At 35.4% G+C, this 14,553-nt stretch overlaps 2 protein-coding genes across 7 annotated transcripts in view; one reads left to right on the top strand and one right to left on the bottom strand.

Moving 5' to 3' along the window:
• Window positions 1-211: 211 nt before the first annotated feature.
• LOC112053704 (septin-2) lies at window positions 212-11,752 on the bottom strand. The gene is made up of 9 exons (XM_024093209.2): window positions 11,621-11,752; window positions 11,154-11,271; window positions 10,083-10,225; window positions 9,265-9,451; window positions 6,936-7,054; window positions 6,421-6,613; window positions 6,117-6,280; window positions 5,280-5,417; window positions 212-4,028 (listed from the first exon to the last, which is right to left on the bottom strand). Exons 1-9 carry the CDS (start codon window positions 11,648-11,650, stop codon window positions 3,861-3,863), a joined length of 1,260 nt encoding a protein of 419 aa, XP_023948977.1. The 5' UTR covers window positions 11,651-11,752; the 3' UTR covers window positions 212-3,860.
• A 1,033-nt stretch (window positions 11,753-12,785) lies between these two features.
• Window positions 12,786-14,553, top strand: part of LOC112048480 (neurobeachin) — a 542,152-nt gene continuing 540,384 nt past the window's right edge. For all 6 annotated transcript variants that reach the window (XM_052888748.1, XM_052888746.1, XM_052888747.1 and 3 more), the window contains exon 1: window positions 12,786-13,083. In XM_052888748.1, coding sequence (XP_052744708.1) covers window positions 12,925-13,083 — 159 coding nt within the window. In that variant the 5' untranslated portion in view covers window positions 12,786-12,924. The remainder of the gene's footprint in view (window positions 13,084-14,553) is intronic.

The following is a 14,553-nucleotide window of genomic DNA, read 5'->3' as shown; positions in this document are numbered from 1 at the left end:
ACATTTATATTTTTTAAGGTTATTCAAATATGGTATAAGTGCCAAACCTCTAGTCCGCTCTGAAGTTGCAACGGACTAAACTGCTGTTATAATATAATAACGCTGGGATATGTTTTGGCACACAGCACAAAGAAGCCTCATGTTCAAAACGGATTTGAAGTTTGGCGCATAATTATAATGATGGGTTGTAAATTAAATAAAACAATTCGTTATTATTTTTAATTTATTTGAATACCTATAAAATTATACAAAATAATTAAAATACTAGAAAGTATAAATGATAGAACCGAAAGGAATGGATTATTAATAAATGCAAGGATACTTTACACGCTTGCACTCTCTGTGTAAATAAATTATTTTCATTGCTACAACTTCGAAATAGAGAGCGCAATTGTTTATAATATACACAACTCTGTATATTTAAAATGTTTCTATTTTTTTCATTATTTTAAATCAAATGATTTGATAAGAATCGTTAAAACGTTAAGTTTTAAGCATTACTAGGCCATAAGGCGGCGCACAAACGTAGATACATTCGACCTACAATAAGAACGCCAACTTTAAAGAATACAGACTCGGAACGCCCTTCTCTTCATAATAACTTTTTTATCTCATTGAAATAAAATGATTTTGGAAATTCCATTTAAAGAAAAAAAAGAATATTTGCCATATCTTCTAAATATAGCCAATATTCCCATTAGTCGAAAAAGACTGTATTAGGAGAGGGTACGACAATATTCCAACGGGGCGGAACCACCAACCCTCGGTGATAGTCCGATGAGATGAGTTGAGCTATTGAGGCTCTATTATTGTTACCTGACATCTCAATACTTTCACACTACAACTAAAATAAGTCATCTTACCACTACATCTATACGAGGATAAAAGGATTCCTCAGAATAGATTGACTTAGCATAAAAGCAATCACTTCTACAACGATTTAAGCACTTCTTCACGTTGCCCAAATAACTATAAACGAAATGTCAACGTTTGTGCGCCGCCTAAATGTTTTAGAATTGCTAAAACGATTTTAGCCTTAAACTGTTAGATAATATTATTAGCTTTTACTTTTATAATTTAGACATTTTTCGCTGTCTGGTAAGCGAGTTTTTACGTTACAAAATATCATACAGTCGAACCTCGATATAAGAGGTATAATAGTTTTCGCGACTGTTTTTATCAAGGTTCGATTGTATTTGAAATGACCGTAGTTTTTGTAAAATCTCTAATGATTACAGAATTAATCTCTATCTAGTCAACACTGACCGCCGACGGCAGGTCGTATGTAAAGCAAAGTGAATGCTCAATAAACTATTCAAACATAACTACCATGTTTCATTTATATGATCCGTTTCAGTGAAAACATTTCATCGTTTTCACATTATTTAATACTTTCGAATCGATTTTTAGTTTAATTTTACATAAAAATATCTATAAAAGGCATTTGTTAAATTACAATTAATCGAGTTGTCTGTAATTCGAGATAGTTTTCTGTTGGCAGGAATCGATATACTTTTGAAAATGGATCAAAGCTAATAAATCTGATAATAATAATTTATTCTTTGGTAATGGAAATGCCGCTGAATTACAGAAATAATTTTTAGCATGAAAAAATCCTTAATCGTGATTTGTTAAACAAGTCTACGGCGTATAGTATTATGTAGCGAATCATCTAATTCGATTTATTGTAATTTTTATTGCCTTAATAGTACTCTTAAGAGGAAATACTTATAAATAAACGATTTATTAATTAAACCTACAGGGTTAATACATAAATAAATTTTGGTATAAAATGTTTTAAATAACTTACGTATGGCTAAGTGCACAACTAGCAACTAAAACGAAGTCTACAGACTCCAGAACCTCTCCTCCGCAAGTTAGAGTACGAGCCGACCTCAACACTCAAACGCAAAAACCATTATCATACCAAATAAACAATTTTTCTTGTTATTATTCTTCTTATTAGATTTTAAATTTTCCTGTTGAATTCCTCATTTCGTTCAGGACGAAGTACATTCTCAGGATCATCCTCTCGTGGGAGGAACTACCTAAAGAGATCCGTATAGCGAAACCTTTTTTTGCCCTTTTTTTCTACCTACCCGAAAAAATATCAACTTATACTTATCCTTAGCACCGAGTTGATGCCTTAAAAGGATAATAAAACAATCAGTCGATCGTTCAGAGAAGTTTCAAGAAGACTATGAATATTGTTGACTTAACCATCAGCCAATCGAGGCTCTAATTTGCGGAGGCGCTACAAAGGTGGTTACAATTTGATTGATTATATTATTATAAAATATTGGTGTTATGGTAAATTGCATTAGTATTTTATTAAACTTTATTAACACAAATATTTAAATCTTTAAAGAGGCCATTCACTTTGTAAGAATTGGTAATGTGAATAATGTTGCCTATGGAATGCTTCGCTTTGGCCGCATGCAACCAGGTATAGTGTCTAAGGTCTGAGACAGATTTTTGTAGAATAAAAATAAATAGTACAAAATGTACAGTATTACTGATTAGTTAAGAACATTGAGTTCCTTATACTTTCATGGCAGTGTATTAATATTCACTTACTTTTAGTGCCTAATAAGGCAAGCATTTTAATACAAAAAAGTGGAATTTCTTACCACAAATATACAAAAACAGAGATAGGAATTATGATATTTCTTCTATGCAATGCATTGTAGATATTTAGAAATTTCCTACAGACATTTTTATTGTATGCCAATTAACTTATGTAAGTCATTTTAATTTTTTCCTACAAAGTGAATGTTCTTTTTAAACACAAGCACATAATAGTATAATTTCAATATAAGCACTACATTTATAGTATGTCTCTCAGTAACAACGCGGTACGGCTTCAGATTCGATCCACTGTCAAACGAATCATCAAGCAAATTCATGAACTCACCCAAACATCCAATTCAATAAATCCTATGAACAAAATCAGACTTTTGGGAAAATATGTTACAGCTGAACAAGTTTTTTTTTATAATAATCAATAATTTCATATTCATTCATTTTATATTTGTTTACAAATATTTTGTTTTTGTATAAAGAGGTATTCTGCAAAATGCAAGTAGACAAACAATAATTTGGTACTGATATGATGTTTTATTTTGTTTTGTTATAATAATTATTTCATAGCTTCGACCTACAGACTCGAACCAACATACTGCGGCAGAAGTTTATGTATCATTTTTATTATATAAAACCACACTTTATTAGAATAATTTTGTAAATTGTAGATTTCCATAGTAAGCGAAGTAACCACTACTTTGACAGGTAAATGTAACACTTTACAGAATACCTCTTTATTAACGCAATGGTATTTGTCATGTCTTAAGCAAACGATGTGACATTGACGACTATTTAAGCTGGAACATCTCTATCACACACAGCACATCACATGTGTTAAATCTAATCAAGCTATAATAGGAAATACATGTCAAGAGATACCATAGTTGAATATCCAACTATATTAAAGTGGGGAACTTCGTCTTCAGGAAATACAATGAAAGTTCTTGAGATATCATTTCAATCCAACCTAACTAACCTGATTTTGTATTGTAAATATAGATTCAATTCATAATAGTAAACATTTTATAGTTAAATTCCTTCTCTTATTTAGAGTCAAACTACGTTGGTGACAAATGGCAAAGTTTCAAAATGAATAGTCCACTTCATAGCTTAATTCAATTTAACACACGCGTCGTGGCCTGCAGTGTGATTTAGCTTAAAATTTTTCGCATACAAAATGGAGTGTAACTACAATTTTTACAGTGTAATCTCCCGCTCAGAGCTGTGTCGGTAGTTCGGTCACCCGTCGGTAGGGCGGTGACCCGTCGGTAGGGCGGTTACTTCTTCTTGCTCTTGCCCAGCGTGAGCGTATGGTGGCCCTGCGCCGTCTGCTGCTTGCGCCGGTTGAACTCTATGGTGTCGTCCTCTATCTTCTTGCGCAGATCTTCTAGACGCTTTTTCTCTTCTGTGTGGTCCTTCTTCAGCTTCTCGAATTTTGCGTGCAACTGGAAGAGAAACAAATTGATGAACTATTAAAAACTAATGTCGTCATAGTAGTACTACTTATTAATTATTCCTGAAGTTATAACTATTATTTAATTATATATTATACTAAATAAATGGCTGTATATTGAATAAAATTAGGAAAATCGAGTTGTCTGTCTGTACCTAATAAAAAATATTCAAACCAGGTTATTTTTTTCATTCGTGGACCATAGTTTAAAGACTTGGCGAAACATCTGACCCATATATTTATAGAATTTTAAAAATTTAAAAAAAAAAATTTCAAAACTCGAAATCTTTTCTAAACTCTAAAGTTCCGAACTCGTATGCTCTAAAATCGGTGCAGGAAGCAAGTAACCAGTAATCCGTCAAGTCAGTCAAAATACGGCTAAAAATCAAAATAAATAGTAATGTAATGGAAAGCATCCAAGTTATTTGTACCAAACATGAGCGTCAACAGCAAGTTTATACCTATTCAATCGCGTAAAAGTAAACTTGGAGTTATATAGAATCGAGAGCTGGCACTGAGGGCCTAGTGGCAGTTTGATACTGTGACGATCGCGTTAACGTAAACGAGAATTTCTAAGGAATTGAAACAGCGCCATCTAGTGGCACCACTGCACAACTGTTTCAATTCCATATAAAGTCGCGTTTACGTTTAAGTGAGTAACTATGAAAATATTGGAAACTCCCACTAGGCACATGATTTCTTTTGATATAAATTCAAGTTTACTTTTACTCAAAACGAGTTGATACAAAACCTCGTACTAGACACACTGTACGAAGCGACTAAAGTAAAACTCAAAGTGGAATGTTTATCTACAAAAAATTTGGGTAGAAATATCAATAATAAAATTTATTAATTAACTTGGTCCTAAATAATGACAATAATTTAATTAAAAAGCTTAGAACAATTAGATATTGTTAATATCCTTTGAAGAACCTTTTATACGAAAGTAATATAAACAAAACGTTATAGAGGAAAGGAATTTGATTGTTTGTTTGTTTGTATTGAACAGAACTACTGAACCAATTTGAAAAAATCTCTTACTGTTGGCAAGCTACACTATCCCCGAGTGTTATAGGCTTATTATCCCCGCATTCCTACGGGAACGGGAACCACGCGGGCGAAACCGAATTTAAGTATGAAATGACATGCGTTTTGTACATTGATTTTTAATTGTTTTTGTTGATGAACATTTCGCTATAATTTGCCGTTGCCGTGTGAGTGAATGTGTAAGTGAGTGTAGTACCTCCTTCTCCGCCTCCTTGAGCTCGGCCTCCTTCTCCTTGACGCGCTGCACGAACATCTGCTTCATCTCGTCCTCCTTCTGCTGCAGCTGCAGCAGGTGCGCGCTGCGCTTCTGCTCGAACGTCTGCTGGAACGACACCTGCGGGACAACCACGGCGTTGCATTTTTTTTTATTTTATTTACAAATTAGTCCTTGACTACAATCTCACCTGATGGTAAGTGATGATGCAGAAGCTAACTAGCTGTTAGGATTAGGATGAAAATCCACACCCCTTTTCGGTTTCTACACGACATCTTACCGGAACGCTAAATCGCTTGTTTAAGTGTTTAAAAGTTTATGAATAAATGTTATTTAAATAGTTGATTAATAGTTGCCAGTGTTCATAAAGATTTCTTCGTAGCTTCTGCTGCTGTGTAATAAAAAAAATATTTTATATATTATACATATCGTTTCCTACATAAGAGCTCCCTAAAACAGCCAATTGTGACGTGACGGGTAGCAGCGACAGTGACTGTACCATCATTTTGTGGTAGAGGAAACACCTCGAGCGTGTCCAAGAACTTGTGACCTTGGGAGTAGGTTTAAGGGATAAACACTCACCTTCCCTATCCGGCATGTTCTGCATTCCCACACTAGACTATTTATGATAAACAATAATTACAACGCAAAAAATTATCAATTACTACAACACAAAACAAAATCGCTAAATCGACTGGCAGCGTGACGGTGTCTACGCGTCTTCTCGCGCATGTCCTCCATGTTGGTGCGGATCAGCATCTCGCGCAGCTTCACGAAGTGGCAGTGGTACAGGTCCATAGGTACATTGTCTGAGCTCACCGGCTTGTTGTCGGCGTCCACGTCGGAGAAGCCCATCTGCGCGAGGCGGCGGCGCCGGTACAGCTCGTAGTGGCGCGCGTGCGTCTTCTCGCGCATGTCCTCCATGTTGGTGCGGATCAGCATCTCGCGCAGCTTCACGAAGTCGCAGTGGGACTCGTTCTCCACTGAAAATTCAATTTACAATGCTTTCAAATTTATGTCCTTCTTTGTCTTAACTAACGGATCATCCAGTAGCTCCCCGCAAGCAACCCTTTGAAGTCATCGGTCGACCTAGAAGAGTTTGAGCAACACTCTGCGAACTCACCCTGCACGGTGCCCCAGGGGTACTGGCGCGCGCGCACCGTCTTGTTGCCGATCTTCACGAAGTCGGTGCTGCCCACCACCGCGAAGGGGATGTGGCTGTTCATGCTGCCGTTCACCTCCGACACCGACTCGTCGTCCACCGGGAACTGATAGATCTCCACGCCGTTCGCTTGCAGCTCGTGCATTATCTTCGACTGAGGGAATCGACACTTTTTAGTGACACACAAAATTAAAGAAGATTTTTCTACATGCCATAACGATTTACAGCAGTTACTTCAATGACCTATGTAACTAAAAGTCCTTCTTTCTAATGCATAAAAAATATGTACTCACAAGGCAGAGTGAAGAGTTAAAACATGGCCAGTTTTTGACATCCTACAACAGTTTTCTTAATTGATACAAGTGGCACTTTTAAAAACTTGAACTATAGCTATAATTAATTTGATGTCGAAAAGTAATTATAAAAATTGAAATCAGAGCTAATATTGTTATAGCATTTTTAGTTTGGCAGCTCACCTTGAACTTCTGCAGCTCGGTCTTGGAGATGGTGTCGGCCTTAGCTATGATGGGGATGATGTTGACCTTCGTGTCCAGCTTCTTCATGCACACCAGGTCGATGGACTTCAGCCCGTGCCCTGGAACAAATACACTTTCCTGTTATGTACGGAACTTTTAGGTTGTACAATTTTAGGATAGCAAGGCATTTATTCAAGGAGTTTTTCAGAATATTGACGTCAGACAAATTTTTTAGAGGCGAAAATCTTAGCATTCCATGGATTCGACAGGATCTCTAGCCATGGTGCGAAAACTGGTCAATAACGAAAAGTCTGATTTTTTATTTGATTAAACAGAATTTATGTAAAATTAATCTTTGGTAAATTAATCACGTAGTATCATTTGTTACGTACGAAAGATTATCAGGGACGTGCTCACCTATAAATTAAGAGTAGAATTGTAAAGTATAGAGTAATGAATAACATTTCTGTTTCATGTACATTAGTAGATGTTCATCATTAGTTGAATGAATGTTCTATAAACAAATCAGTAAATAATGCGTGTTTAATGAAGTACTGCACTCTGTTGTTGCCCATTGAAGCATACATCCGTATCAAATATCAAAACAGTAAACATTAATCTATCATTTTCAATACTTTACAGGACATGCAAGTCCTACAATGTCCATTCAACCTATACGCGATTGAGCCTGTAATTTCCTAAGAACCCATAACCTAGTAATTTTGCTTCAAGAGACTTGCTGAATAGTGAGCCAAATATCGGTAGGTACATTTGGTTCACTTTGGATTGGTGGACTGTGAAGTCTGCCATACAGAATTAAGAATATTCTCAGGTATGCAGGTTTCCAGCTAGAACATCGAGAATAGGCAAACTCAATCTTATATTTAAAATTAATTTAATTAGTGTACAAGTAAACAGGCAGTCCATATCGCGCAAGTAGCGTCACAAATGTAAAGTAAGTCTTATGAACCGTTATTTACACTCTCTAAGGGTGCCTACACACGCATCTGCCCACATGCTGCGATTTATTCTGCATTGATAAAAAGATTTAAATCTACACTAATATTATAAAGTTGAAGAGTTTGTTTTTTTGTTTGTTTGCTTGAACGCGCTAATCTCAGGAACTACTGTACCGAGTTGAAAATTTATTTTAGTGTTAGACAGTCCATTTATCGAGGAGGGCTATAGGCTATATATTATTCCTGTATTCTTACGGGAACGGAAACTACGCGGGTGAAATCGCGCGGCGTTAGATAGTTCATACAGTTTTGAAATTCAGCTAAAGTTGGTTTATTTTATAACATATGCTTGACTGTTCCGCGGCAAAATGTAGATTTAGGATAGTTTTTTTAATATATGACTATATGTAATGTTATATTCTATATTTCCGTGCGAATTAATCAAGCCAATATTTTGCAAGAAATAATAAGAGAGACTATTATAAACTCAAATCCTTGTTTGGATATACATTATAAGCCCTTCTAACATTGTAAAGGTAGCCTTACATATAAAACGTTATGGTCATCGTATGTGGCCCGCGCGCGATCTGAATACGTCACGGTAATCGGGTGTCAAGGACAATCAATGTATTGAAGTACCATGAGACCCCAAGTCACTGACCCACTGCACTAGAAAGTGAACATGGCGCCCTACTGTGTCATAGTGTCATTTTAGCTGTTCCAATTACCTCTACTAGCATTATGGTAGAGATACAGTTGTAACACTGGCAAACACATTTAGTTATAATTATGTATTTTTTATGAAAGAAGAATGCAAATAGCCGATTGTATTTATAATTTTTAATAGTTTTCTATTTGACTCATTTACTTAATGATGATGATGATTCTTTTAATGCAGATTTAATTTTTTTGTATAATTAATAAATTAACACGGCCTTACGCTATACGCTATGTAGCGATTTCTTCCAGGCAACCTTGTTATGCAGCAATAAACACTTGCCCAATTTTATTTAGCATTGCTGATTGCCCAGTGACAGTATACCAATTCTGAAATTCTATATTCAAATAGACTTATAAATCATCAATACATATTTCCAGGCCCCATTTGGAAAACAAAATTTAAATACTTCAAATGCTATAAATCTAACACAAAAACCTTTCATAATGACAAAGACTTATGGAAGCAATCAGCTTTACTTTATTTATTCAGTATTCACGACAGAATGATAATTATGAACTGCAACACTGTAAATTGAGTTCCTTGAGTTTTTCAGTAGGATTTGCTTTCAGATCCGGTGGTAGAGTCACACTCAAAAACAGACTTAATTTTTTGATAACCTACTAGTTATCAATTTGGACTCACTACTCACCAGTGGGACATATGAAGTACAGACACACGTGCAGACGACTATCGTGGTAAGCGGGCAGGGAGCGCTTGATCTTCAGCTCCTCCTGTAGGTACGCCTCAAACTGAGCATCAATGTAGTCCACCACAGCCTTGAAACTGTCCTCCTTGTTCACCTGGTCTCCGTACCCCACAGTGTCACAGATTGTGAGCTACAACAATAGGAAATGTTCACCTACTTTTGACAATACAGATTTTGCAGTAATCTCTGATCTTTTTTTAGTACTTCAACACCACTATCTTGTGAAGAAAAAAGACATTCTGGCTAATAGCACATTGAAAATTTGCTCTCCCAGTCATATTTTTGAGTCCACTGCTATTGGTTGACAATATATTTTTTCCCCTCATGAGATAAAATGTTGTTGATACATCTTAGGCCTACTGGTGACGCTTAGGGTTGTAACAATATTTAAAAAAAAAATATATCCCAGTATTTGTGGTTGAAATATGTATGTCTACTTCACTATTCACATATGAACTAATTAGGAAAAAGTACAAACTTCCTGTATTTGTACCAAAAAATTATTATACAGATTTAGTCTGTATATTAAGTATTGATGCACTCCAGACATTGATCCATAATATAAAATACTAATATTATAAAGTGGTAAAGTTTATGACGTTGAACAGGGTAATCTCTAGATCTACTGAACCAATTTTGAACATTCTTTAACAATGTCAATGCCATGTTTTGTCATAGGCTATCATAGTTGACTATGCTTGGTTAAACTGCATGTTCTTGTGATATATAAAAGCGAATACAGAGTAAAATTACAAAATTACCTTGAGTCTCACATTGCTCTCCTGTAGCTCATAAGTGTGGGCTTTCAACTTGACAGTGGGCAAGTTGTGTGGACTCGGCACCGACTCAAAGTTGGTGTTGAACAGAGAATCCATCAGGGTGGATTTGCCCAAACCAGTCTCTCCTGCACAAATATTAATGATTTGTTAAATAGCAGCAAGCAGACAATACTTTCTGAAAGTGTACAAACAATACACTATCCATATAATATTATAAATGTGAAAGTGTCTGTGTCTGTCTGTTTGTCCATATTTCCTGGCAAAACGGTGCAACATATTGACGTGATTTTTTAAGTGTAGATAGTTAAAAGTATGGAGAGTGACATAGGCTACCTACGGTCCTAAAACAGGGGGTTGAAGTTTGTATGGAGCATTTCTCATTTTTCAAGGTAGAAAGCTAATAAAAATTAGTATGCAGACTATTTGTGACTAAATAAAAACCATGCATCATTTTATTTTTAAACCCACCCCCAAATCCTTAGAGGGGGACTCTTTGCAGTTTTCAAGATAGCCTCTACAGTAGCATATTAAAATAATATTCTGTTAGAGTTTTCTTCTGTTGTCTAAACCATACCTCCAATTTAGCGCAGGCAAAGCCTCAGGCAAAAGCCAGTTCTATGTACAGATTTATGCTGTGTTACATGAATAGGCTCACGACTTGATTGATGACAAGTTATGGAGCTGGGCATACTCTGATTGTAAATTAGCTCAGCGTTTCTATCAAGTTTATTAGATCTAATCAAGTAGTTTATATTATGTAGTATTTACTATTAATGTTAAAAATCAAAAATACCATGTACCTACAATGAGTATTGAATATAATATTTTCCTGAACAGTAAATATTTTTCCTCAACTTTATCAGCTCTACATTATTTGAATTTAATAAGTTGATACATCAATTACAATATTACTGATCAAACTAATGACTATGGTTGAGAATGTACTGTATGTATTATCTTCTATGCAAACTTTCACAAGCAAACAGATGAAGCGATGTAGAGTATAGGTAGCTATACAAGTATGTGAGATGATTAAAACTATGATTCACTCACCAATGCACAGAATGTTGAACACAAATCCATTTTGGACACTTTTGTTCACCAGCTGATCGGGCAGGCTGTCGAAGCCGACATGGCCCGACAGTTTTAACGTACGCATCAGGGTTTCGACCTAAAATTGAGAGAAATTATCAACGAAACCATCCATACACTATGATCATATAAAAATTATTCACAACATCACTCGGTTTGTTTGTTTTTATATCACTAGTATGTTAGTTGTTTGCTTCATAACGCTCCTATTGTTAATTGGAATATCTGTCGTGGAATTTATAAACATTTCGTTTACAGGAGAGAACGCCCAGAGGAACCACTACAATGGTATCTTAAATTATCACAAATCAAAAGCAAAATGGTCGCAAACGATATTTAAATCACAATAGTAAAACAATCAAAGCATGTTATTTCGTTTAACTAATGAAATCATCTAATTATATTCACTATTTTTTATTAAATCTTACTTTAATCGGTTCAGCTTCAATAGCCGCCATGTTTCTTTGACAATCTGACTAAAACTGTGAAGTTTCGACGATTCCAATTGCTCTGTGTGTGTCTGTTCCAAGCGGTTTGATACAAACTTCATATGCCAATGTAGCCAATACTCAGACTATAGACTTATTTAATCTGTTAGGGGTATTTACTTTTTATATAACTCATTAATTATTAATGAAACCTAATCATATTATTATTCAGTAAAAAACAATTTTGTTTTAATAAAATTTTAACATAAATGCTATATAATTATATCAATAAAGTATTTTTAAATATTTTCTGTTTTGTTCTTTTTCTACAGTTGGTAGGTACGGCTTCAGTGTTGCTAACTTTGACGTTTTGCCAATAAATCGGGTTATGATTATTTTTGCATTTATAAGGATTACAATAACATCTTGCAATCGAAATCTTTTTTTAATCCTACTTCCAACAATAATAATAACAATCAGCTGTTTTCGAGTGATTGAGTAACAAACATTAAAATCCACGTTCTTTCACTTTTTAATATTTCATACTTTTTGTTCTGTAGCTTGAATATTATTCACAATGCAAAAAAATATATAAATAATACGGAAGATGTTAGTGTTTTTAATTTTAACTTGTATTACTTATCCCTGAAAGAGCTTGACTGTTAAAAACTGAAGCGGTTTAAGTCTATAAATAAATGAGTAACCATTTTTTTAATTTATTTTATACATTTTATAAGGTAACCCTTGACTACAATTTCACCTATTGGTAAGTGATGATGCAATGTAAGATGGAAGTAAGCTAACTTGTTAAGAGGAGGATGAAAATCCATACCCATTTCGGTTTCTACACGACATCGTACCGCAACGCTAAATCGCTTGGCGGTACATCTTTGCCGGTAGGGTGGTAACTAGCCACGGCCCAAGCCTCCTACCAGCCAGACCTGGATCAAATAAGAAAAACTCAAGCGGTCGACATATTCTTAAATTTATTCTCACTATGCTTGCACAAAAACAACTTGATTACTTTGAAAAACATGACCTTTTTAATTTAATTCTTAAATCATACTATAAACGATTAATTTAAATTCCTATAATAGAGTAATCGGTTGATATTAATTTTATTGATTGAGTGGGCAAAATTCACATCAAAATTCAGTTCTACTGGTAACATTCTCAATATCCAAGATGGCAGAAAGCGACATTGGTGCGTTATCATGTGAACCGATGTAATGATGTTTTCTTGAAATTTTTCGTCGCGAGTGGATATTAAAATTGTGTATCAGTGAATTGTGACCAATTAAACCATGGCGGACTTAAAATCACCGCCGTATAGTGACATTAAAAGACCTGAGGAGGTCGTCAGGATGACGACGAACGACAGCCTGAAATTTGCAGTTCTTATCGGGCTGATTGAAGTCGGACAGGTAACCAACCGAGAGGTGGTCAACACCGTCCTTCACCTGGTAAGTACCATCGGCTTTAAATATTAACGGCAAGCAAGGAAGAGTTCGCCGTAATCTTATTGGATTCGTGTCAGCAAGATAGGTTACTTTCAATCCTATTCATTTCAATGTTTTATTATTTTTCGTGTTTATTAGCAAGTATAAACGGTATGCGGTGGTTCACATAATTAATTATATCATTAGGAGTGTGAAGTGTCGATAGAGTCGCGTCTATTTTCATTGTTTTTATCGATCGCGTTGGTGGTGAATCGTCGGAGTGCGGACTCCTCGCAGGAACCAGTCGGCGGCCGGCGGATCGTGGTTTGTTTTGATGTATGTAATCTGTGTCCGACATTCGAAAGCAAACACTGTGTTCGGAATTAAATAAACACGATTTTATGACATTGGTAGGTATTCACGAATTTATAACTACCTATAGCAATACAAACAATGTTATTATTAATTAATTAAATTTAGATTACATTCTGCAGTCGTAAGTCTGATAGGAAAAGCAATTTACATATCATACGTGTATCACTTATTAAATTAAACAACTGATTTTGATGAATTTTGGTATAGAGATAAAAAGAGCCTTACAGTAGAACATACACTAGGTAGGTACTTTTTATTTCGGAAAAATCCATGTCGCCCGCGTGATAAGTCTGTAAAACAGAATTGGATGCAAAAGGAGTTGCGGCCGACCTTATGTGTACAATGTTATAAATGTAAATATTTAATTAAATAGAAACTTATCTATTTACTGATCGAGACGTCAACCTGCTGTCTGTATGTACGCAATGGCTGTAAGTGTAAAGTATAAACATTGAGACATCCCACAATAGGTAAAATAGTCAGTAGCTACTTCTACCTATGTGTTTGTTTCTATTGAGTGCTAAATGACGTGTCCACATAGCCATTGGCACCTTCGACTACTTTATGTTACTAATTAAAATAAGAACCGCGATAGGTAAAGGTACATAGGTATATGTTAGTATATCGTAATCTATGTTGGTTAGAGAATAATAACTAGCTGACTCGGTTCTGTTTTTACAAATCCCGCAGGACCCCTGGACCATGGATTTACCCAAAAAAGTACCTATGTGTTATTTGAAAGCCAAAGTCGAAGGTTCCACGGTATGAAAATTTACCTATCGGTTTAGCGGTGTATGCGTGAAAGGTAAAACAAACTTTTGTCGAACATGTTTGATCGTTTCTAGTGCCATTGACATACAGATATATTGGAGTGGATTTTGTCTTTGTTGCTATCCAACTGCCGTAAATGTGTAGACGTTGATTGGTTCACCATCATACTCAGCCAGACCTGGCAGCCCTCGTTTCTTCTGAACACTGAACAAGTGCTCCGTGATCAACAACCGTGCGATATTCAATGACTACGCAAATAGAAACGGCATCCGGTGCAGTGGTTTGCGCGGTGGATTTACAACAGGTTCGATCCCCGTCTAGGCTTGAGACGAATTGAGGTTTTCTTTA

Source organism: Bicyclus anynana, chromosome 23 (genome assembly GCF_947172395.1).
Source record: "Bicyclus anynana chromosome 23, ilBicAnyn1.1, whole genome shotgun sequence".
In the NCBI taxonomy this organism is placed as follows: domain Eukaryota; kingdom Metazoa; phylum Arthropoda; class Insecta; order Lepidoptera; family Nymphalidae; genus Bicyclus; species Bicyclus anynana.
Note: the sequence above shows the minus strand (reverse complement) of the source record. Positions and strands in the feature narration are given on the sequence as shown.

Bases quoted from the DNA above. Each gene is read 5' to 3' on its own strand.
- LOC112053704 (XM_024093209.2), bottom strand. From the start codon at position 11,650: ATGGCGGCTATTGAAGCTGAACCGATTAAA. The intron at 11,272-11,620 runs GTAAGATTTAAT...TCTCAATTTTAG, and splicing joins TTGAAGCTGAACCGATTAAA to GTCGAAACCCTGATGCGTAC. The intron at 6,614-6,935 runs GTGAGCTGCCAA...CGATTCCCTCAG, and splicing joins CCGAGCTGCAGAAGTTCAAG to TCGAAGATAATGCACGAGCT.